We start from the raw sequence: 26,181 nt of genomic DNA, 5'->3' as shown, positions 1-26,181 counted from the left end.
GCCTAATGGCGATCATGTAACACATCTGGTTCACTAATGTCCTTTTTAATGAAGGAAATCTGCCATCCTTATCTAGTCTGGCCTACCTAGAGATGTGGTTGATTTTTAACTGCCCCTGGGCAATAAATACAGGCCTAGAAAATGATACCCAGATCAAAATTAACACAAAGAAATACTGAAAACGTCCAAATGGTTTGTCAAAGTTGACTTCCCTGTTATAATACATGTTGACGTTGCTCGATTCTACTGCTAATTTTTAAGTCTAGTTATCGCATTCTTTATAACAGATCATAGCATTTCCCAGACTGATGTCAGATAATTGGTCTGCAGTACCCATTTTCTCTCCCTATTTCTAAGAAAAAAATTGAGTTACACTGGCTACCTTATATGTAGGAGCTGTTAATTTAGAAAGATGATCATTAATGCATTCATTATCCATACAGCCACCTCTTTCAATGCTCTAGTATCTAGATAATCAGGTTTAAGGGGTTTATCAAATTATATTCTCATTCATTTCTCCAGTACTAATTTGTCTAGTTATATTTCAATGTATTTTTCAAAATATACGAATGCTGCACATTGGTCCACACAGAAACAGCAAAAATGGAAACCATTAATGTTACATTACCACCACTGGCAGGTGCATAATATGCATTAAGATTGTTTTAAGTACATGCCTGATTTGTAATCACGTACAGGACGAGTAATCTAGAGCTATACTGGCAGTGAACGCTTTTCTCTGTTTCCATGACAATAAAAATCAAAACACTAATGGTTTTTGTTCATTTGCACTTTGAGTGCTATGTTAAATCTTGAATTTTCAAATTATTATTGTTTGTGAAGCACAAATGCCTCTTGATACACATCATGTTGAGGCGTCAGCACTCACTAGCCCATTGGAGAGCTTGGTGAAAGATTACGCTATTCCTTCCAGGCTAGGTGTACTGAACCACATGCCAACCAGGCAATGGTGAAGCCACTGGAATCAAGACTTTAGGCAGACATCCTGTGTAGTGACAGCTGCTAGTCAATCAGGTTGGTAACAAGGAGGTAAAAGGTTACCATGGGTAGGAGGGAATATGGTGGAAGCAGATCAGCCACTGTCTTAATTGAATGGTGGAGCAGGTGCACAGGGTGGAGTACCCTATTCCTGCTCCTAATCTGTACAAACAACAAAGCTAAGCGATGTGAGGTGGCAGCAGCACAATAGGTGAATCGTAGCCCAGAACTTAATTCAGGCTGATGCGGAAAGACAGCAGGGTTTTTAGCATACCACCACTCCACTTCCAAGCCCACCACCTCCCAGAGCAAAAGATTTTTTTTATTCGACTTCCAATAAACTTTCAGAAACCACACATCATATACTCTGGCTGGAATCAGACAAAGCTATAAACACACCATGATAAAATGAAACATTCCAGTGTATTTATGACTACTGCAGTAAAAGCTGCTAACTAGTACTTTATTAAAAGGTTAAATCCAATCTAAAAGGGGGAAAAACAAAACTCTTGTTCATTATATCACATAAAAAGGAGGCTATTTAGGCTCATTGTGCCAGTGCTGCCTCTTTCAAACAGCCTTCCAATTAGTTCAGTGCTAATGCTCTTTCCCTGAAGCCCTGCCAACTGTTGCTTTTCAAGTATCCACTCCACTTCAAACAGTGGACTTCAGTTCATAACCTTATGCAAAAAAATTTCTCATCTCACCCTTTATTTGCCAATTGTCCAAAATTCTGTGTTCTCTATTTAGAACTGCTTGTTAGTAGGAATAAGGTATATTTTTAACGAATATGTGGAAGAAACCTTTTGAAAAACTGATTGGGTTTACATTTCTTCAATTTCAGGGCTCAAAGCACCTTTGAAAGACTGTAGTGTTAAGTCAGTCCTTCAACTCTGAATTGCATTTTCAACAATCAATTGTATATTAATTATGAACTTACTAGTAAACTCAAACTCTCAAAACAAATCAGAGGTATAAATACAAATAAAATTCAGCATTTCTAGGATAATGAATTCCATATTTTTTTCAATTGTTACTTCATACACAAAACATGGTTTTAAAAAAAGTATAGTATACAATTTATATCGGATAGATGGTAGTTAATCTCTTGTATTGCAAGTGTAATCGCGTAATTTGGGGAATTTGAACAGCAGGAGTATAAATTGTCTAATCTGTCAAATTTAATCTGAGATTAGAGTAGGGATAATTAGACACAGGCACACAGAATATAGAAGTTTGCAAAGTGAACTAAATTATTCTTACCCATTTTTACATAGCATTTCCATTTGAGGTTAAATGAATGCTGCACCTTGGCCTACGGAGAAATTGCAAAAATTGGAAAACCATTAATGTTACACAACAACACAATTACAGAGTGAGGGGGATAGAACATAGAGCAGGACAGCACAGGTACAGGCCCTTTGGCCCAGCATATCTGTGCCAACCATGATGCCATTTTAAACTAATCCAAATGGCCACGTGGTCTGTATCCCTATACTTCCCTGCTTGTTTATGTTTCTGTTTCAGTGCCTCTTAAACATTACTATCTCTCTGCTTCTACCACTGCCCCTGACAGCACATGCCAAGCACGCATCACCCTGTGTAAATAAAGAACTTTCCTCACACATCTCCTTTCAACTTCTTCCCCCCCAACCTTAAGCCCATGCCTCCTAGTATTTGCTTTTTCCATCCTGGCAAAAAGATTCTAACTGTCCACCCTATCCATGCATTTCATGATTTTACATATCAGGTCACTCTTCAGCTTCAGAAAACAATCCGAGTTTGTCCTTGTAGCCAATACACTCCAATCCTAGCAAATCGCTTCTGTACCCTCTCCAAAGCCTCTGTATCCTTCCTATACAGCAGTGATCAGAACCGCAAACTATTTCAAATGTGGCCTAACTAAAGTGCAATGTGACTTGCCAAATTTCACACACAGTACCCTGACTGAAGGCAAACATGCTATACACTTTCTTTACCACCTTATCCACTTGCTTTGTCACTTTCAGGGAGCTATGGATTCCTCTGTAGATCAATACTCTTAAGTGTCTAGCCACTTACTGTTTACTTTCCTCTTGCTTTTGACCTCCCAAAATGCATCACCTCATACTTGTCCAGATTAAACTCTATCTGCCATTTCTCTGCCCAATTTACCAACTGGTCTGTGTCCTATGCTAAGCTTCTTCAATCCACCAATTTCTGTGTTGGTTTGCAAACTTATTAATCAGACCACTTCGTTTTCATCTAAATCATTTATACATATCACAAAGAGAGGTACCAGCACTGATCCTTGCAGACCACTGGTCACAGTCCTCCAATCAGAAAAACACCCCTCCACAACCACCTTCTATCTTCGATGACTAAGCCAATTTTGTATCCAACTTGCCAACTCACCATGGATGACACATGACTTAATCTTCTGGACCAGCCTACCATGAGGGACCTTGTTAAATGCTTTAGTAAAGTTCATGTAGATGATATCCACTGCCCTACCCTCAATTATCTTCGTTACTTCCTCAGAAAATCTGATCAAGTTTGGGAGACAAGACCTTCCTCTGCATAAGGCCATACTGACTAAGTCTATTCCTCTCCAAATGCAAATAAATCCTATCCCTAAGAGTCTTCTCCAATAATTACCCTACCATTGATGCATGGCTTACCAATTTCCTGGATTATCCCTGCTGCTCTTGGGTTAAAGGAACAACATGGACTACTGAGAATAGCCAAGGACCTCACCTGCGGCTAAAGTGGATACAAAGATTTATGTCAAAGCTCTAGCAATCTCTTCCCTTACCATCCTCGTTATCCTGATAAGTTTCCAGGGCCTGACGGGACCTAACTACCTTAAATGTTTTTGAAGACACCTTCCTCTTAATATTGAATTGCCTAGAATACCAACATACCACTCCCTAATCTTACCACAATTCTCCATGGTGAATACTGATGCAAAGTAATTAAGGATGACAGCCAAGACAGTAATGCCATTGAATGTCAATGGATGACAGACTCTTGATGGAGATGGTCAACGCCTGGCAATTTAGTAGCAAGTAACATTCACAACACGCATCATCTCAAGCCTCATTGTTGTGCACATCTTGTTGTATGTGGATGCAGACTGCTTCAGTATCCGAGGATTAGTGAATGATATTAATCATGTTGCAAACGTTAGCTAACATACACTCATTTAACATTTTGGAGGGAAAATGATTGGGCCTAGGATAACATCCTGATTAATTCCTATAGCAATGTCCTGTGTCTGAGATGATTGATCTCCAGTATTTACAACCATCTTCCTTTTTGCTAGGCTCTATTCCAGCTAGAGTTTTCCCTAGATTCTCATCAAGTCAAATTTTATTATGACTCCTTGATGCCATATTTCATCAAATGCTGCATCGAGTGTCTCGCTGGACATGATACATTAAAAACACAGGTTTCATAACAAATCTTGCAAAAATTTACATACTCACCAGTCTTCAGCTGAGCTGCTCTTGTTCACGAACTTTGACCAGGAAGCAGTGAAACACAGTTGAAGATTTTGAGGTTACTGAAGTTGGAATGCTGGTTGTTTCAAATTGCCAAGGTGATGGGGTGGAGCTCAGACAGGTCACAGCACAACAGAGAAATTTCAACCACGTTCATTATCAGAGCTGAGTTTCAAGTGGCCACAGGTAGAACCCATGATCTGAAGAGAGACACTGAATGACAAGTAAAACAAGCACACGACCAGATTTCTAGGCCTCAAGTTTGCACGGTTTAGTCACTTTGGAGCAAAAAAAAAAAACACCCTCATGGTTTTATCTGCCTTTTTGAAAATGTGCTTTCACTTTAACAATTGACTAGCATACTGACTCAAACATAACCAGAAAAAAAGTCCTGAAATCTCCAAAAAAAAAAGGTCAATGCATCGGTCATATTGGTATGGCTTCTCAATAAAGGACATGATAAAAAAATATGATTGGAAAAGCTCAATTCACCTGTAGGTGAAGTATTTATGTTGCACTTCATCTGGTAATTCATGACTATTTTTATGACTTGCAAATCTATTTGCTATCACTGTGACCTAATTCAGACTCAAAGTAGATTTTAGTAACTCTGATGATAAAGACTTCTAATAGTAAAAGTTGATGCAAAAACATTTAAAATAAGTGACAAGAAGTAGGATTTTTGTATACAGGATGCATGTGCAGCAACATATACATCCCAAAAACAAATGAACAAATTACATCTTTTACAACTGTTTTCTGATGCTGACCTACAAATTAAATGATTTATGCTAATTTTACAACATGCAATGCATATGACCTTCTCACAAAGCCAGTACTATAAAACACTCAGCTATCAGAGTCAACAGTTTTTTGCTCTTCACTTGTGGGACGTGGCTGGCCAGCATTTCTTGTCCATCCCTAGCTGCCCGTGAGAAGGTGGTGGTGAGCTGCCTTCTTGAACTGCTGCAGTCCTCCTGCTGTGGGTTGACCCACAATGATAGTAGGGAGGGAATTCCAGGATTTTGACCCAGCGACAGTGACGGAACGGCGATATATTTCCGTCAGGATGGTGAGTGATTTGAAGGGGAACTTGGAGGTGGTGGTGTTCCCATACGTCGATGCCCTTGTCCCTCCGGATTAAGTGGTCGTGAGTTTGGAAGGTGCTGTCTGAGGATCTTTGGTGAATTTCTGCAGTGCATCTTGTAGATGGTATAACTGCCGCTACTGAGCGTCAGTGGTGGAGGAAGTGAATGCCTGTGGATGGAGTGACAATCAAGCAGGCTGCTTTGTCCTGGATGGTGTCAAGCTTCTTGAGTGTTGGGGCTGCCCTCATCCAGGCAAGTGGGGAGTATTCCATTGCACTCCTGACTTGTGCCTTAGAGATGGTAGATGTGCTTTGAGGAGTCAGGAGATAAGTTATTCACTGCAGTATTCCTAACTTCTGGCCTGCTCTTGTAGCCACTGTATTAATGTGGTGAGTCCAGTTGAGTTTCTGGTCAATGATAACACCCAGGATATTGATAGTGGGGGGATTCGGTGATGGTAACACCATTGAATGTCAAAGGATGGTGGTTAGATTATCGCTTATTGGTGATGGGCATAGCCTGGCATTTGTGGCGCGAATGTCACTCGCCAGTTGTCAGCCCAAGCCTGGATACTTCCAGATCTTGTTGCATGTGAACATGTTCTGCTTCAGCATCTGAGGAGCCACGATGCTAAACATTGTGCAATCATTGGCAAACATCCCTACTTCTGACCTTATGATGGAGGGAAGGTCATTGATGAAGCAGCTGAAGATGGTTGGGCCTAGGACACTACCCTGAGGAACTCCTGCAGAGATGTCCTGAAGCTGAGATGATTGACCGCCAATAACTACAACCACCTTCCAATGTGTCAAGTATGACTTTAAGCACCAGGGAATTAGCCCTCTAATACCCATTGATTCAAGTTTTGCTAGGGCTCCTTGATGCCACACTCAGTCGAATGCAGCCTTGATATCAAGGGCTGTCACTCTCACCTCACCTCTGGAATTCAGCTCTTTTGTCTGTGTTTGAACCAAGGCTGTAATGAGATCAGGAGCTGAGTGGCCCTGGCAGAACCCAAACTGGGCGTCACTGAGCAGGTTACTTCTGAGCAGGTGCTGCTTGATAGCACTGTTGATGACACCCTCCATCACTTTATTGATCGAGAGGAGACTGATGGGGTGGTAACTGGCCAGGTTGGATTTGTCCTGCTTTTTGTGGACAGGACATACTTGAGCAATTTTCCACATTGTCAGGTAGATACCAGTGTTGTAACTGTACTGGAACAGCATGGCTAGGGGAGCGGCAAGTTCTGGAGCAAGTCTTCAGGACTACTGCTGGAATGTTGTCAGAGCTGGTAGCCTTTGCAGTATCAGTGTCTCCCACCATTTAATATCACGTGAAGTGAATCGAATTGGCATCTGTAATGTTGGGGACCACTGGAGGAGGCCATGATGGATCATCCACTCCGCACTTCTGGCTGAAGATTATTGTGAATGCTCCAGCCTTATCTTTTGCACGGATGTGCTGGGCTCTTCCATCATTGAGGATGGGGATATTTGTGGAGCCTCTTCCTCCAGTGAGTTGTTTAATTGTCCATCACCATTCATGACTAGATATGGCAGGACTACAGAGCTTAGATCTGATCCGTTGGTTGTGGGATCATTTAGATCTCTCACTTGCAGCTTTCGCTGTTTGGCGTGCAAGTAGTCCTGTTTGGTGGTTTAACCAGGTTGATACCTCATCTGCCGGTATGCCTGGTGCTGCTCCGGGCATGCCCTCCTGCACTCTCCATTGAACCAGCGTTGAACCGCTGGCTTGATGGTAATGGTTGAGTGGAAGATATGCCAGGCCATGAGGTTACAGATTGTGCTGGAGTACAATTCTGCTGCTGTTGATGGCCCACAGAGCCTTATGGACGCCCAGTCTTAGGTTGCTAGATCTGTGCAAATTCTGTCCCATTTAGCACTGTGATAGTACCACACAATACAATGGAAGTTGTTCTCAATGTGAAGGTGGGACTTCATCTCCACAGGGACTGTGCAGTGGTCACTCTTACTGATGCTGTCATGGACAGATGCAACTGGCAGATTAGCAAGGATGAGGTCAAGTATATTTTTCTCTCTTGTTGGTTCGGTCACCACCTGCCTCAAACCCAGTATAGCAGTTATGTCCTTTAGGACCTGACCAGCTTGATCAGTGGTACCGCTGCTGAGCCACTCTGGGTGGTGGACATTGAAATCCCCACCCAGAGTACATTTTATGCCCTTGCCATCCTCAGTGCTTCCTCGAAGTGTTGTTCAGCATTGAGGAGTACTGATTCATCAGATGAGGGAGGATGGTACGTGGTAATCAGCAGGAGATTTCCTTGCCCGTGTTTAACCTGAAGCCATGAGACTTCATGGAGTCCGGAATCAACGATGAGGACTCCTAGAGAAAACACCCTGCCGACTGTATACCACTGTGATGCCACCTCTGCTGGGTCTGTCCTGCTGGTGGGACAGGACATATCGAGGAATGGTGGTGGTGGTGTCTGGGACATAGTCAACTCACAGAATCATACCTTACAGACAATGTCAGGCTGTTGCTTAACTCGACTGTGAGACAGCTCTCCCAATTTTGGCACTGACCCCCAGATGTTAATGAGGAGGACTTTGCAGGGTTGACAGGCCTGTTTCTGCAGTTGTCTTTTCTGGTGCATAGGTCGATGCCAGGTGATCCATCCAGTTTCATTTCTTGGAAACTTTCTAGCGACTGGTACAACTGAGTGGCTTGCTAGGTAATTTCAAAGGGCAACTGAGAGAGTCAACCACATTGCTGTGGGTCTGGAGTCACATGTAGGCAAGACCACGTGAGGGTGGCAGATTTCCTCCACTGAAGGACATTAGTGAACCAGACAGGTTTTTCTGACAATTGCCAATGATTTTATGGTGATCAGTAGACTCTTAATACCAGACTTTTTTTTTTTTTTTTAATTCAAATCCCACCATCTGCCATTTGAACCCAGGTCCCCAGAACATCAGCTGGGTTTCTGGATTAATAGTTTAGTGATAATACCACTAGGCCATCGCCTACCCTGGCAAAATCAAACAACTGTAGAAATAATAGAATGGTTAGAGTCCACAGAAGCAGGCTATTTAGCCCCTTTGTGGCTATCCTAGCTCTCTGGAGGAACGATTCACCTAGCGACCGCCTCTGTCTTCACCCCACAACAACCATGAAATTTCCTTTTCTGACAATAATTCAATGGTCTCTTGATGTCTCGATTGTCTCTGCCTCCTCAAAGCTTCAATTGTCAGTCATCTTGCAATTTGAATTAAGAAAGGTACTTGCTGTGTCAAAGCTATTGAAAATTTCCTAAATGTGGATACTAGGGACAAACATTAAACAAAATGGTGTCTTGCCTCATTTTAGTATATTAGGAATGATGTAGATTTTCAAGTGTCAACATGACGTGCAATAAGGATTATGAAGTATCAATGCCGGCTCAAAACAGTTTCAGTTGTTAGAACAGACTTGTGTTTTCAGACACATTCCCTTTGTCTAAATTCATTTTAATTTGAAATTATAACAAATTTAGTAACCATAAAACACAGGTAATTGCTTGACGGTACAGAACTTAAACATTGCTTAAAGGAAACAAGAAATTGAAGCTTTTTGTCAGAAATTCACCACGTTCATTGGAACTAGGACACAAACAGACTTGGAAAAAAATACACCATTTTAATACAAATGAGAAAAGGGTTAGGCCATCACAGCATGGAGATGCAGTGAGAACATCAATGGGAGATATACTTTTCTGAGGCTTACACAGGCTAGTTACACTGGAGACCAATGCAGGCAAAAGGAATTTGTACATACATTGCTCCTCTTTCATAAAAGGGGTCATGGGAGACAGCCAATCTCTGTTTCATCTCCAAACACCCAGACCAATCAGAATCTACAGTGCCTAGTCTAAGAATTAAGATTTACGGTTAACCGTTCTTGCTGCATCTCCGTGCCAATTGTGGCACAATCGATCAACATTCTCTTCTCATGCTGTATATAATTGTGTCACTTTTCTCCCCAAGTCTGTTTGTTGCATCCTACTCCTGATAAGTAGGAGACAAAAAGCTTTAACTTCCTGTCTCCTTTTAGCAATGTACAAGCAAAGATGTTCATTCTGTTAAGAGGTCAACTGTACATAAATTACTACACTTATTTTCCTATTTGGCACATTGATGGCTGATGCTATAACAATTCTTCACCCATTTTCAACAAACGCACTTCAAAACCAGCACAACCAAACTGTGAATATCTTTAATTATAAATAATAAAACTTTATCTCATTCTAACCTTCAATCACAATACGTTTGCACTGCAGTTAACTTAAACAGCTACAGTTTTATGTGAACCATTGATCACGTTACAACAGAAACTGTGGGGAAATATAAATTTAAAAAAACTCTAGCTGTTTAATCAGAGAAAAAGCTATATCCTAAAACATTATACACAGCATATTGCTGATACACAAGTAGTTTCACAAAAAAGTGTTGGTCAGTAGTTAGTATATGAAAATACATCCAGCTCAGTGTGGGAAGCTTAAACAAGAAATCACGATATACATAGGCAGTTATACATCAATTGCAATTCCATGGGACATGGACATTGTTTCTCTAGTACCTGTCACATACATAAGAACAGAGCAAAGGTGAGGGAATGAAGCTGTAATTGCTATGTAGGTCCAATATGGCACAGGGGCTGTATTTCCAAAGGGACAGAACCAAAGTCCATGTCGGACACCATCGCGGACGTGATGAGAAACCCAAGAAATGGTCACCATCCATGGCAGAAAACACCAAGAATCTTTAAGTCTAAATAACCACATAGCTAGTTTCATTGAAAAAGCCACTACGGCTATCACTGTAGAACAGTGCAGTGCAGGCCTTTGTGGCAGATGCAACGCAGCCTAGAAGAGAGAAATGCAGTTATTCACAGTATTCCATTTCCAAATACGAGCATGAAAATGTTATGTTTTTAAAAATAAGTGAATTGTTTTTAAGCAGCTCACTAGGTTTCATCAATGGAAACTTTAGAAAAATTACAAGATCTCATTCTTCATAAATCCTCGTCATGTTGAAAAACTGTTTAGATAAAACTCAAAAACACTGATTTCAATTTTGACACATCTTCAAAATCAGGCACAATACATATAATGCACAACTCAAATTAGGTGTAACAAATCATTTTTTTGTTTGTTCTTCGAAAGTCGGCCTGTTGGCAAGGGTGTTAAATATTGTTAATCCTTAATTGACAACTTGATACAACTAAGAAAACTATGAGGCTTGCTAGACCACTTCAGAAATCAGTTAAGATTAAAGTATGTTGGTGTAAGACTGGAGTCACACCGAGGCCACAGTGGGTGAAGATGTCAAGTTTTCTTTCCCAGAACTGACCGGTTGTTGTATGATCAACCAACAGTGTTATGATCATTGGAAGAGAGGGTGAGCAGAACAAATAACAAAATTTGTACAATTAGCTATCCACCATTCCATACCTCTTAAAAACAAGTGCTCTTGAGATGTGAGACAACAAGGTGCAGGGCTGGATGAACACAGCAGGCCAAGCAGCATCATAGGAGCAGACAGGCTGACGTTTCGGGCCTAGACCCTTCATCAGAAAAAAAAGCTCTGATGTGGATGTCCCTGAACCAGCCAACATTTATTGTTCATCCCTAATTACCCAAAGGGTAGTTTAAGAGTCAATCACATTCCCGGATCTAAAGTCACATGTAGATCATCCTTCCTTATAATAGAACAGGTAAATTTTCAAAACAATCAACAGTGGTTAGGGTCATCATTATGCTAGCCTTCATTTCAGACTTTATTGGAATTTAAATTTCACAATCTGCCATGATGGCATTCATACCCATGCCACCAAAACATTAGCCTGCGGTTCTGGATTCCAGTGACAATGCCACGGTGCCACTGCCTCCCCTTATAATCTTTTGATTTACAAGCAGTTGGATACATGATTGGATTTCCACCCCTCTCCTCTCCACAAAATTTCCATTGTGACTTTCTCATTTCAAATAGACAAAGTACAACATAGCCAGACAGTGGTACAGATCCAAAAGCTCTCCAAAATCTCAATATCAAACAAGACAAAGCAGCATGCGTGATTAGCACCCTAGCTGCCTCCTTAAAGACTCTCACCTTTCACAATTGAAAGTAGTGGTTGTGTATACCATTAGGAAGACACACTGCAGTAACTCACCAAAGCTTCTTAGACAACATCCACCAAAATCCCCAACTTCTACCACCTAGAAGGGAGATGCATGGCAGCACCACCACCTGCAAGTTACCCTCAAAGCCACACTCTACCCTTTTTGGAACTATGTTGCTGTTCCTTCACGATTATTAGATAAAAATCCCAAAGCTCCTTTTCGAAGAGTATGATGGGCGTACCTTCATCACATACACTGCAATGGTTCATCACCACATTCTCAAATTAGATACGGGCAACAAATCCTGGCCTTGACAGGGTATTCACATCCCAAGAACAAATAAAAACTACCCTGAAGGTCTGGTCGAAAACGTTCAGCTACTCATTTGCGTAATTTTCTGGGGGACTGAAAAAGCCACTTAAGAAACAGAGCTTGTTTTTAACGTAAGTATTTCTTGATTAACATTCTTTCACTAACAAATATATGGAAAAATCTCAAAGGCCTAAAAATCTATGAATTTTGTTTTCAGTTTATAAATTAGAGGAATGTTCATAGATGATATTATGGCACTGTGTTACTTTTGCTGATTAAAATGATGACACTCATCTTACATAAAAATCTTAGAACACCTTTCCCCAATTAAAAATTTCTGCAATTGTGCAATAATCTATACTTTCCAATGCAGAAGTAACAAGAGTCAAATGTGTATATTCTTACCTTGAGAGACATGGATCCAGCTGCAACAAAGTGATCAACATCAATGACAGAAGACAGAAATCCAGCAAGAAGCACTTCATAAAAATCACTCTTCTTTCTCAATCCAACCACAATGGCCCAAGACCACAGTCCAATAACACCATGTACTGCATTGTCTGAAAGAGCCCTAAGCCAGTAATTGTTCTGTATTAAAGAAAATTGTAAACACTGATCTGATATGAAGCAGAAAATTCCTAGGCCTATGCTCGAGATGACCGATGCTGTACTGAATGTTTTAAGTAGAGCTCGTGCATTTTCTGTCTCCGTTGCCATTGTAATTGTGGACTGTTTTGACGTGAACATTGTACAATGCAAATATCATCCATGGTATGTTACATCAGCATTCCTCATTCTGGAGCAAGAAAAAGATATATTTGTTACTACAGCGTATTTTGCTACTGTTAGTTTCAAAGTTACAACAGCAGGGAAAGCAGCTTCATGGTATCGGTACAGCGATGTCTGAAAGTGTTGGAAATGTGCACAAACCTGACAGGATCATTTCTGCAAATGCATAGCGACAATTCAAGAGAAAGGAAATTACTTGTGCAAATATTTAGTCAGTCAATCAATTCAGGATTCATACATGGAAATGTTTGCCTCCTGATTTGCACAGATCACTCCACAGTGGTCAAAAACGCCCTTGACTGCGTCTCTCGCGTTTTCCACAACTAATCCCTCACACTCCCTCCCCACAATAACAACCAAAACAGAATCCCCCTCGTCCTCACCTACCACCCCACCAACCTCTGGATCCAACGCATCATCCTCCGGCACTTCCACCAGCTGCAATCTGACCCCACTACCAAAGACATTTTTCTCTCCCCACCCTTACCTGCCTTCCGGAGGGACCACTCTCTCCAGGACTCCCTTGTCCGCTCCACACTCCCCACCAGCCCCGGGCACTGTTCCCTGCAACCGCAGGAAGGGCTACACCTGCCCCTACACCTCCCCCCTCACCCCCATCCCAGGCCCCAAGGAAACCTTCCCACATCAAGCAGGTGTTCACCTGCACATCTGCTAATGTGGTATACTGTATCTGCTGTGGCTTCCTCTACATCGGGGAAACCAAGCGGAGGCTGGGAGACCACTTTGTGGAACACGTACACTTGGTTCGCGACAAACGAGTGCACCTCCCAATCGCGAACCATTTCAACTTCAAACCCCTCCTCCCTGCCCAACTCCCACTCCTTGGACGACATGTCCATCCTGGGCCTCCTCCAGTGCCACAACAATGCCACCTGAAGGTTGCAGGAATAGCACCTCATATTTCGCTTGGGAACCCTGCAGCCCAACTGTATCAATGTGGCCTTCACAAGCTTCAAGTTCTCCCCACCCCCGAACGCATCCCAAAACCAGCCCCGCTCGTCCCCGCCTCCCTAACCTGTCCGTCCTCTCTCCCACCTATCCAGTCCTCCCACCTCAACCCCCACCCCCTACCTACCAGCCTCATCACCGCCTCCTTGACGTGTCCGTCTTCGCTGGACTGACCAATCCCCACTTACACTTACTTTTACTGGCTCCATCCCTACCTCCTTGACCTGTCCATCTCCTCTCCACCTATCTGCTCCTTTATCCATCTTCCATCCATCTCCTCCTCTCTCTCTATATTTATTTCAGAATCCCCTTCTCCTCCCCCATTTCTGAAGAAGGGTTCAGACCCGAAACATCAGCCTTCCTGCTCCTCTGATGCTGCTGTGTTCATCCAGCTCTACACCTTGTTATCCAAGACCTGACAACATCAAGGTTTGGGCTGACAAGTGGCAAGTTACATTTACACCACACAAATGCCAGGCAATGACCACTTCCAACAAGACAGAATCTAATTATCGTCCCTTAGCATTTAAAGGCATTAACATCACGGAATTCCCCACTATCAACATCCTCGGGGTTACTGATGACTAGAAACTGAATTGGACTAGTCATATAAATACTGTGGCTATAATGGCAGGTCAGAGACCAGGAATCCTGTTGCGAATAATACACTGCCCAAGTCCCCGAAGCCTGTTCCCTATCTACAAGGTACCAGGCAGATATGGAATGGAACAATCCACATTTGGTTGGATAAGTGCAGCTCCAACACTCAAGATGCTTGATAACATCTAGGATAAAGCAACCCATCTCATAGAATCGTGGAAGCAGGCCATTTGGCCCACAGAGTCCACATCGACCCTCTGAACAGCATCCATCCAGACCACCCTCCTAACCTATCCCTGGAACCCTGCACCTCCCATGGTCAATCCACCTAACCTGCCAATCTTTGGACTGTGGGAGGAAACCGAAGCACCTGGAGGAAACCCATGCAGACATGGGGAGTGTGAGAAACTCAACAGAGATAGCCGCCCGAGGGTGGAATTGAAATTAGGTCTTTTATTCATTCACGGGATGAGGGCGTCGCTGGCTAGGCAGCACTTATTGCCCATCCCGAATTGCCCAGAGAGCAGTTAAGAGTCAACCACGTTGCTGTGGGTCTGGAGTCACAGGTAGGCCAGACCAGGTAAGGATGGCAGTTTCCTTCCCTAAAGGACATTAGTGAACCAGGTGGATTTTTATGACAATCAGTTCAGCATCATCATTAGATTCTTAATTCCAGATATTTATTGAATTCAAATTCCACCAGCCGCCATGGCAAGATTTGAACCCCAGTCTCCAGAACGTTATCTGGGTCTCTGAATTAACAGTCCAACAATAATACTATTAGGCTGTTGCCTCCCCCTCCCTGGCACTGAGAGGCAATAATTGATTGGTGTTACATAGAAACATGGAAAATAGGTGCAGGAGTAGGCCATTTGGCTCTTTGAGCCTACTCCACCATTCAGAATGATCATGTAATCTTAATATCTCATTCTTGCTTTCTCCCCATATCCCTGGACTCCTTTAGCCATAAGGACCACATCCAGCTCCCTCTTGAATATAGCTAATGAATTGGCACCAACAGCCTTCTGTGAGAGAGCACTGCACAGGTTCACAACTCAGTGAACAAATTCTTCCTCATTTTCATCCTGAATCGCTCACCCCTTATTCTTGGGCTGTGACCCGTGGTTCTGGACTCCCCCAACATCAGTAACATTCTTCCCACACATAGGATTCTGATGGGAGTGGACTGTCCACTCCCATCAGGATCCTATATGTTTCTATGCGATCCCCTCATTCTTCTAAATTCCTGAGAGTACGAACCCAGTCAATCCAGTTTTTTCTCATACGTCAGTCCTGCCATCCTGGGAAACAGTCTGGTGAACTTTTGCTGGACTCCGTCAATAGTAAGAGTGTCCTTCCTCGGACCAAGGCCCTGTATAACTGCAGCAAGACATCGTTACTCGTGTAACTCAAATCCTCTTATTACATTCACAAACATCCACTCCCTTCATCACCAATGCTCTGTAGCGGCAGTGTGTGCCATCTACAAGATACACTGCAGAAATTCACCAATGCTCCACGGACAGCACTTTCCAAGCCCACGACCGCTACCAGCAGATACACGGGTACACCACTTATTGGCAAGTTCACCTTCCAAGCCACTCACCACCTACACAAGGAGAAATGTCGCCATTCCTTCAGCGTTGCTGTGTCAAAATCCTAAAACTGCATTCCCGAACAGCTTTGTGGATCTACGTACACCGCATCGACTGCAGCAGCTCAAGGGGGGCAGTTCATCACCACCACCACCTCCAGGGGAAAACTAAGGATAGACAACACCCAGCGACGCCCATCTCCCATGAATAAATAAAGAAAAATTAAATTAAAAATTATAAACCGTCTTGCGCAGAAAACGAACTCGCCTCTAATTTCATCATTGGTCCATTGGAAGTATACATTTTAAAAAATTTGCTGGGGGCCTCTGTTTTCCCCAGATTGAACCGTATGTTAAATATCTGAACAGTGACAAGGAGGAACCAGATCCACACCGACTCCCCCAGCTGCTCGGAATCGGGGCACCGTTCAATCAGGAGCGATGAGCCTCTGTGTCTTATCACCGTAACAGAGTGTTGACACCTCAGCAGCACTCACATCTCTTCATCCATCAGAGAACCGGAACAGTAGATGACGGTTAAGCCATCACTGATGGCGGGTTTTGCAGGGTCTTTCCCAGGCCCCAGCTAACCGTAGGGCTCCACTCGCTTTCCTAACCGGCCCCGTGTAACCCGCCGCTCCGCTCCCCGCTCTAACCGGCCCCGTGCATCCCGCCGTTCCGCTCCGCTCCCCGCTCTAACCGGCCCCGTGCAACCCGCCGCTCCGCTCCCCGCTCTAACCGGCCCCGTGCATCCCGCCGCTCCCCGCTCACCCCGGCTCCGTGCAGCCCGCCGCTCCGCCCCCCGCTCTAACCGGCTCCAACCGCCACTATCCGCCCCGCCCATCCCCACGCTGATTGGAGAACGCTCCAGCCACCTGACCGGCTGCCATTGCCGTCTATCACACTGAATGTGCCCCGCCCCGTCCAGTCCCACCGTTGATTGGCTAGAATACATCCCACCCCCTCCTTGATCGACGTGCTATTGGACCAATCAGCGGATGTTGGACCGCCCCCTCCCAGCGACGGCTGCAACGTGACCGTCAATCATCCATAAAACCCATCCAATGTGTGTCAGGGCATTCGCATCGTTACATTTTGATAATCAGCTGTCTTCATCAGGGCTGGCCTGCTAGCAGCGCGTTTGCACTCCGCCTGTAAATATGAATCCTAGTCCATTGTCAGTTCCAGGGTGCAGGGCACTTATGTCGCTCTCACTCAACATGAACATGTATAATCATCACCTCCAGCAGTGCGTACTAACGTTAAATGCTGCGTCTTCTCAAATGCGAGCAAACAGCACCTACTCAGCAACAGTTTGCTCCTGTTTGGGACAAAAGAACCAAATTCCAGAGGTGTTGAAAGTTACAGTCCGTGACCTAGAAGAGCAGGAGCAAAACTGAAATCAGTTGTTTGGAGTCGTAACCTAACACACAGGAAGACCGCCTCAGAGTCATTGAGTTAAACAGCACAGAAACAGAGCCTTCGCTGCAGATCGTCCATGACGACGAGATGTCCTAAGTTAGAGTCAATACAGTGTGGAGCCTGAGGAACACAGCAAGTCAGGCAGCATCAGAAGAACAGCAAAGTCGACATTTCTGATCAGGACTGGGGAGGGGAAAAGGAGCTCAGAAATAGAAGCAGAGGGTGTGGGGCTGGGCGAAGGTAGGTGGATGGAGGTAGGGGGTTGTAGAGATAGGTGAGAAAGATGATGGACAGGTTGTGTCAGGTCAAGGGGGCAGGGATGAGAGGGAGGGCTGAACATGGGATAAGACCATGGGTGGGGAGTTTTTAAAGCTAGTGAATTCTGTGTTGAGGCCATTGGGCTGTAAGCTCCCGAGGCGGAATGTAAGGTGTTATTCCTCCAATTTTTGTGTGGCCGCATTGTGATATTGGAGGAGGCCCACGATGGACATATTGCCGAGGGAGTGGGAAGAGGGCTTGAAATGGCTGGTAACCAGAAGGTGGTGTCGACTGGAGCGTAGAGAGCACAGATGCTCTGCGAATCGGTCACGGAGTCTGTGCTTGGTTTCTTTAATGTAGAGGAGACCACATCAGGAGCAACGGATTCAGTAGACCAGGTTGGAGGACATACAGGTGAAGCTCTGGTGGATATGGAATGATTACTGGGGCCTTAGACAGAGGTCAGAGGGGAGGTGCAGTTGCAGGGAAAGGTGCCGGGTGTGATGGGGTTGGTGGGGAGTGTGGAGTGGACGAGGGAGTTGCGGAGAGAGCAGTCCCTATGGAAAGCAGTCGGGGTGGGGAGGGGAATATCTCTTTGGGGTGGGGTCTGATTGCAGGTGGTGGAGGATAAGGTGTTGGATTCAGAGGTTGGTGAGGTAGTATGATGAGGACCAGGGACTCTATTTTTGTTGTGGGGGGAGGGTCTTTGAAAGCAGAAGTGCAGGAGATGTGGTTGAGGGCATTATGAATCACAGGAGTGGGGAAGTTACGGTCCTTGAAGTAGAAGAATATCTAGGATGTCCGGGAGTGGAACACTTCATGCTGGGAGCAGACGCGGTGGAGGTGGACGTATTGGGAGTATGGGATTGCATTTTTGCAAGAGGGTGGGTGAGAGGATGTGTAGTCAAGGTATTTAAGGGAGTCAGTGGGTTTGAAATAGATGTCAGTGCTGAGTGACGGAGATGGAGGCAGAGAGGTCCAGGAAGGGGAGGGAGGTGTCGGAGATGGTCCAGGTGAATTTGAGGTCAGGGTGAAAGGTGTTGGTGAAATAGATGAACTGTTCAAGCTCCTCATGGGAGCATAAGGCAGCACCAATGCAGTCATTGATGGAGGAAGTGGTGAGGGATGGTGTCAGTGTAACTGCCAAGTTATTTTAGCCCCCTCCGCCAACATTTGGCCCATTTTCCTCTAAACCTTTCCTATTCATGTAACCATTCAGACGCCTTTTAAATGTTGTAATTGTACCATCCTCCACCACTTCCTCTGGCAGCTCATTCCATATACGCACCACCCTCTGCGTGAAAAAGTTGCCCCTTAGGTCTCTTTTATATCTTTCCCATCTCACCTTAAACCTATGCCTTCTAGTTTTGGACTCCCTTACCCTGGGGAAAAGACCTTGACTATTCACCCTATCCATACCCCTCATGATTTTATAAATTTCTTTAAGGTCACCCCTCAGCATCTGACACTCCAGGGAAAATAGCCCCAATCTATTCAGCCTTTCCCTCTAGCCCAAACAATCCAACCCTGACAACATCCTTGTATATCTTTTCTGCAGCCTTTCAAGTTTAAAATATCTTTTCTATAGCATGGAGACCAGAACTAAGTACAATATTCCAAAAGTGGCCTAACCAATGTCCTGCACAGCTGCAACATGTCATCCCAATTCCTTTACTCAATGCATTGACTAATAAAAACATGGGTATCAAATGCCTTCTTCACTACCCTGTCTACCTGTGACTCCACCTTCAAGGAACTATGATCCTGTACCCCAACGTCTCTTTGTTCAACAAAACTCCCCAGAACCTTACCAATAAGTGTATAAGTCCTGCCCTGATTTGCTTTATCAATGAAACACCTCACATTTATCTGCACTGCTCGCCCCATCGGCCAATCAGATCAGGGTCCCTCGTAACCTCATTCACTGTCCACTACACCACCAATGTTGGTGTTATGTGCAAATGTACTAATCATTCCTCCTATATTCACATCCAAACCATTTATATAAATGACAAAAAGCAATGAACCCAGCAACAATCCCTGCGGCACACCACTCATCACAGACCTCCAAGCTGGGAAAAAAAACCCTCCACCAACACCCTCTGTCTCCTAGCTTCAAGCCAATTTTGTTAGCAAATGGCTGGACTCTCGCTGGATTTCATGTGAACTATTCTTGCTGACCATTTGACCTCACAGAACCTTATCAAATGCCTTGCTGAAGTTCACATAGACAACGTTGTCCCCTCTGCCTTCAATCTTCCTTGTCACTTCTTCGAAAATCTCAATCAAGTTAGTAAGATATGATTTCCCATGCACGATGCCATGCTGACTATCCCTAATCGGTCCTTGCCTTTCTAAATACATGTAAATCGTGACCTCGAGTGGACCCAGTGCGGAGGAGAGTGAGCCCCTACTTACTTGTCTGGACCTAGAATTGGTGGCTACTACATTGGCAGAGGCGAGGTAGGCCCAGTGGCAAAAGATGGTGGCCAAGAATCAGCGACTTTATCGTTTGTTGGGTCTGGCGCTGGCAGCGGTGAAGTGATGGCAGAAGAGCATCGTGGCAACATGATGAGGGGACCCAGCAGTGAGAGCCACGACTCTGGCGTTGGTTTATCCTGCACAGGCGGCAGTGACGGAGGAGCATTAGCCCAACAGCAAAGATGATGCCTGAGGATTGGCAACGTTGATGTTGGTTGGGTCCAGTATGGACGGCAGTGAAGCAGTGGTGGAAGGATGGCAGTGCAGGCATCGTTGACGGTGATGAGCTGGCTCGGGACTGATAGACTCTCTTCAGGCTATATCTTTTTATTTTCCTTTATTTTCCCCTTATTCTTAAACTATTCAAAATGGTGCCATTTTATGGCAACAAATGAAAGCTTTTTTCTGTATTTTACAGTAAGAATACGATAAAATACATATGACAATAAAATCAAATCAATCTAAATTCTGTCCCTCAGAATCCCCTCCAACAACTTACCCACCACTGACGCCAGGCTTGCCGGTCAATAGTTCCCTGGCTTTTCCTTACCGTCTTTCTTCAATAATGGCACCACATTAGCCACCCTCCAGTCTTCTGGCACCTCACCCGTGGCTATTGATTATACAAATATCTCAGCAAGGTGCCCAGGAATCATTTCCCTAGCTTCCCACAAAGGTCTGGGATACACCTGATCAGGTTCCGGGTATTTATTTACATTTATGCGTTTTAAGACATACAACACCACCTCCTCTGCATTGTATACACTTTTCAAGATATTTCTCCAGGTTCTCTAGCTTCTATATCCTTCGCTGCAGTAAATACTGATGCAAAATACTCGTTTAGTATCTCACCCATTTCATGTGGTTCCACAAATAGATGGCCTTATTGATCTGTCAGGGGCCAATTCTCTCCCTAGCTACTGTTTTTTTTACCCCTAATGTATTTGTGGAATCTCTTTGAATTCTCCTTAACCCTATTTGCCAAAGCTATCTCCTATCCGCTTTTTGGTTTCCTGGTTTCCCTCTTGAATATACTTCTACTGCCTTTATACTTCAAGGGATTCACTCGATTCCAGCTGTCTACACCTGCCATATGCCACCTCCTTTTTCTTGACCAGAGCCTCAAATTCTCTAGTCATCCAGTATTCCCTACACCTACCAGCCTTGCCCTTCACAGTAACAGGAACACACTGTCTCTGGAATCTCGTTAACTCATTGTTGAAGGCCTCCCTGTGAATAGTCTCTCCCAATCTTGCCTAATACTTTAAAAATTGGCATTACTTCAATTTAGAACTTTAAATCAGGTCTATGTTCTTCCATAACCATTTTAAAACTAATCGAATTTCGATCACTGGCCCCAAAGTGCTCCCCCACAGACACCTCAGTCACTTGCCCTGCCTTATTTCCCAAGAGAAGGTCAAGCTTTCCTCCATCTCCGGTAGGTTCATCCATACTGATTAAAATTATTTTGTTGTACACACTTAAATTCTTCTCCATTCAAGCTGTTAACACTATGGTAGTCCTGGTGTATGTTTGGAAAGTTAAGATGCCCTACCATTACAATGCCATCATCTTACAGATACCCGAGATCTCCTTACAAATTTGCTTCTCAATTTCTGGCTGACTACTGGGACGTCTGTAGTAGAATCCCAATAAAGTGATCATCCCTTTCCTATTTCTCAGTTCCACCTAAATAACTTCACTGGACATACTCCCAGGAATACCCTCCCTAAGTACAGCCGTAACGTTATCCCTAACCAAAAGCACGACTCCCCCTCCCCTCTTGCCCCCTTTTCTAACCTTCCTGTAGCATCTATACCCTGCAACATTAAGCTGCTAGCCCTGCCCTTCTCTGAGCTACATTTCAGTAATACTGAGATATCCAGTGCAATGTTTGCAACAATGCCCTGAGTTCATCTGTCTAACCTGTCACGCCTCCTGCATTGAAATAAACACAGTTTAATTTATCAGTCTTACCTCATTCTCTGTCTTGATTATTTGACTTGCTCCTCTTCTCAGCTGTACCAGCCTCAGACTTACCTCTTTTCTCACTCTCTCTTTGGGTCCCATAACGTACCCCACCACCACCGCACCCCACCCCCCCACCACCCCCCAATAATTTAAAGGCTCCTGAGTATCTCCAGCAAATCTTCCTGTCAGGATATTGGTCCCCTTCCAATTCAGGTGCAAACCGCCCTTCTAATACAGGTCACTTCTACCCTATTGAAGAGATTCCAATGATCCAAAAATGTGAATCCCTGTCTCCTACACCAGCTCCTCAGTGGTTTTCCCAACTTCCTGAAACTGCCATTCATCAACCTCCCTGGTTCCTATAAATTCGAAATTATCTTTAACTGCCTATCCAACAACCGATCCATGTGATCAGATAGGATTCATAACCAAACACCTCCTGCAGACATACTCCTCAGGAACACTGAAATTCTCCCCAATCTCCCACATCTAACAGGGAGGGCACGTGACTCTACTAAAGGCCATCTCTGCACCTTAATCTACAGTGCCAGCAAATAGCACAGTCTTAAGGCTGTAAAAATACTGCTCTAGGATAACTTAATACCTATGTTTTATAATTTAAATATAATCAAGAGACATAGCTCTTAAGTCTTAAAAACAAACACTTAGCTGATCAATGAAATTCTGACACTCCCAGCTGTGAGTAGTTCTAATAATAAAGGTCTCTGCAAGGTCGGCTGTGAAATTTCACAGTTTTTCTTGTACTGAACTCCGATTTCCAGATGTCCTGATGAAGGGTTTCAGCCCAAAACATTGACTTTCCTGTGGTCTGAACAGCTGTGCTTTTCCATCTCCACATTCATTGACTTCAATTTTCAAAGATACTTGTACTTTCACAGGCAGTCAACTGTGAAAATTCACTGTTAAGTTTTTTGATGAACTATACAGCCGTTCTGACTTCCCACATGGTCTCTGCTAAAACTCCTGCTCTCTTCTTCCTCCCTTTTAAAGTATTGTTCTTGATTTTTTTAAAAAAGAAAGATGATTGTGGTTGTCAGAAGTCAGTCATTCTCAACTCCAAGACATCTCTGCAGCAATTGTTCATGGTGGTTCCTAGACCCAACCAGCTTTAGCTACTTCATCAATGACCTTTCCCTCATCATAAGGTAACAGCAACACAAAACATACCTTAAAGTTAGGTATCAACCTACAAATCAGGACAACTGCATTATAAACAGCAGAGGTAGCAAGTCCCATCATATCTAAGCCCTGCAGTCCTGTGACACACAATCACAAATGGTGGTGGACAATTAAACAACTCACTGGAAGAGGAAGCTCTACAAATATCCCCATTCCTCAATGATGTGGAGTCCAGCACATCAGTGCAATAGGCTGAAGCATTTGCAACAAGTGTTGAGTGGATGATCTATGTTGACGCCCTTCAGAGGCATCTTCACATATGCTTGTTATTAAAAAAAAAGTTGAAAAAAGTGGATACTGTAAAGGCCATCAGTCCTAAGACAAGTCCAGCAACAGTACTAAAGAAAGAAAAGCAGAAGTTGCTGGAAAACCTCAGTTCTGAAGAAGGATCACTGGACTGGTAATGTTAACTCTGTTTTCTCTCCATAGATGCTGCCATACCTGCTGAGTTTTTCCATCAATTTCTGTTTTTGTTTCTGATTTCCAGCATCTGTAGTTATAGAGTCATACAACATGGAAACAGATCCTTCAGTCCCACCAGTCCATACCTAATATATTCCAAACTGAACTTGTCACACCTGCCTGCTCCCTCCAAACCTTTCCAATTCATGTACTTGTCAAAATGTCTTTTAAATGTTGTAATTGTACCTGCATCTACCACTTTTTGAACAGTACTGAAGACTTGTGCTCCAGAACTTGTCAAGGGTTCCAGTATGGCTGTAACACTGATAATTTGCCTGACAATGTGAAAAATTGCCCGGTTATGTCCTATGCAGAAAAAAATCCAATCTTGCCAATTACTACCCCATCACTCTACTCTCAATCAAGTAAGTAATAGGAGGAGTCATCAGCAGATCTATCAAGCAGCATGTGCTTCAAAATGATATGCTTATTAACACTCAATTTGGATCGTGATAGTACCATTCAGTTCCTGACCTTAGTACAGCCTTGGTACAATCATGGACAAAAGAGTTGAATTATAGAGGTGTGATGAAAGTGACTGCCCCTTATCATAAAGACTGCATTTACCATTGTGGCATCAAAACGTCTTAGATTAATGAGAATCAGGGGAAAACTGTCCCTGGTTGGAGTCATACCTGGCACAAGGGAAGATGGAGGTCAGTCATCTCAGCTCCAGGACATCTCTGCAGGGATTCCTGAAGGTAGTGAAGGCCCAACTGCATTTAGCTGTTTCATCAATGGCCTTCCTTCTAACATCAGGTCAGAAGTGGAGATGTTCACTGATAATTGCACAAGGTCAAAGGACCTTACTCATGTTCCTATGTTCTAGATTTCTGAAATTCCGTTGTTAACAGCATTTGGGTTTAGACCAAATAGACTAAGTCAATAAATAATGGCCCAGTCACCAATGCCCACATCCCACATAAGAAGAAAAAAAGTGCTATTCCTGTATTAACAGAACTACTGTGATGGATTTTTGTTTGATCTAAGTACATAATATAACAAAGTTTTGAAATGTCATTCAAGTCTCTCTTATCTCAACACAGTGTAACATATGCACATTACAAGAACAGAAAAAAAAACAAGAAATAGAACTAAGAGGACTGCACTGAAAAGGACGCAGAAGGTGTTGCCTGGGATGAAAAGTCACAGTTATGACGAGAGACTGGATTGGTTGGGTTTGTCTTCTTTGGAGCAGAGGAGGCTGAGAGAGGATCTGAATGAAGTATAGAAAATTATGAGAGGCACAGACAGTGTAGATCATGAGGATCCTTTCCCTTGGCAGGTATGTCTAAGACCAGAGGGCATGAAGTTTAAGGTGAGGAGCAATGGTTTAGAGGATATCTGACAGAAAATAAATTCACCCAGAGGGTGATAGAAATGTGGAACATACTGCTTGAGAGGGAGGTAGAGGCATATCATTTAAGAAGCATCTGGATGAGCACTCAAATTGCCAGGCTTTTTGAAGAGTAGGTCGTGCCTCACAAACATTATTGAGTTCTTTGAGAAGGTGACCAAACAGGTGGATGAGGGTAAAGCGGTTGATGTGGTGTATATGGATTTCAGTAAAGCGTTTGATAAGGTTCCCCATGGTAGGCTATTGCAGAAAATATGGAGGCATGGGATTGAGGGTGATTTAGCGGTTTGGATCAGAAATTGGCTAGCTGTAAGAAGACAGAGGGTGGTGGTTGATGGGAAATGTTCATGCTGGAGTTCAGTTACTAGTGGTGTACCTCAAGGATCTGTTTTGGGGCCAATGCTGTTTGTCATTTTTATAAATGACCTGGATGAGGGCGTAGAAGGATGGGTTAGTAAATTTGCAGATGACACCAAAGTCGGTGGAGTTGTGGATAGTGCGGAAGGATGTTGCAGGTTACAGAGGGACATAGATAAGCTGCAGAGCTGGGCTGAGAGGTGGCAAATGGAGTTTAATGCGGAAAAGTGTGAGGTGATTCACTTTGGAAGGAGTAACAGGAATACAGAGTACTGGGCTAATGGTAAGATTCTTGGTAGTGTGGATGAGCAGAGAGATCTCGGTGTCCATGTGCATAGATCACTGAAAGTTGCCACCCAGGTTGATAGTGTTGTTAAGAAGGTGTACGGTGTGTTAGGTTTTATTGGTAGAGGGATTGAGTTTCGGAGCCATGAGGTCATGTTGCAGCTGTACAAAACTCTGGTGCGGCCGCACTTGGAGTATTGCGTACAGTTCTGGTCACCGCATTATAGGAAGGATGTGGAAGCATTGGAAAGGGTGCAGAGGAGATTTACCAGGATGTTGCCCGGTATGGAGGGAAGGTCTTATAAGGAAAGGCTGAGGGACTTGAGGCTGTTTTCGTTAGAGAGAAGAAGGTTAAGAGGTGACTTAATAGAGACATACAAGATGATCAGAGGATTAGATAGGGTGGACAGTGG

At 43.8% G+C, this 26,181-nt stretch overlaps 1 protein-coding gene across 9 annotated transcripts; it reads right to left on the bottom strand.

Moving 5' to 3' along the window:
* Positions 1-9,044: 9,044 nt before the first annotated feature.
* tmem267 (transmembrane protein 267) lies at positions 9,045-17,082 on the bottom strand. Of its 9 annotated transcripts, none has more exons than XM_048603842.1 (4): positions 17,068-17,082; positions 15,642-15,761; positions 12,429-12,819; positions 9,045-10,454 (listed from the first exon to the last, which is right to left on the bottom strand). In XM_048603842.1, the coding sequence occupies exons 3-4, from the start codon at positions 12,768-12,770 to the stop codon at positions 10,119-10,121; spliced, it is 678 nt and encodes a 225-aa protein (XP_048459799.1). In that variant the 5' UTR covers positions 12,771-12,819; positions 15,642-15,761; positions 17,068-17,082; the 3' UTR covers positions 9,045-10,118. The 9 variants fall into 9 exon arrangements, with proteins under 9 accessions (XP_048459799.1, XP_048459775.1, XP_048459793.1 ...); XM_048603818.1 differs by lacking the exon at positions 17,068-17,082 and adding an exon at positions 16,747-16,797; XM_048603836.1 differs by lacking the exon at positions 17,068-17,082 and adding an exon at positions 16,715-16,748.
* Between the last annotated feature and the right edge of the window lie 9,099 nt (positions 17,083-26,181).

Source organism: Rhincodon typus, chromosome 1, assembly GCF_021869965.1.
Source record: "Rhincodon typus isolate 14 chromosome 1, sRhiTyp1.1, whole genome shotgun sequence".
Taxonomy (NCBI): domain Eukaryota; kingdom Metazoa; phylum Chordata; class Chondrichthyes; order Orectolobiformes; family Rhincodontidae; genus Rhincodon; species Rhincodon typus.
This window is presented reverse-complemented; position numbering and strand designations above follow the sequence as displayed.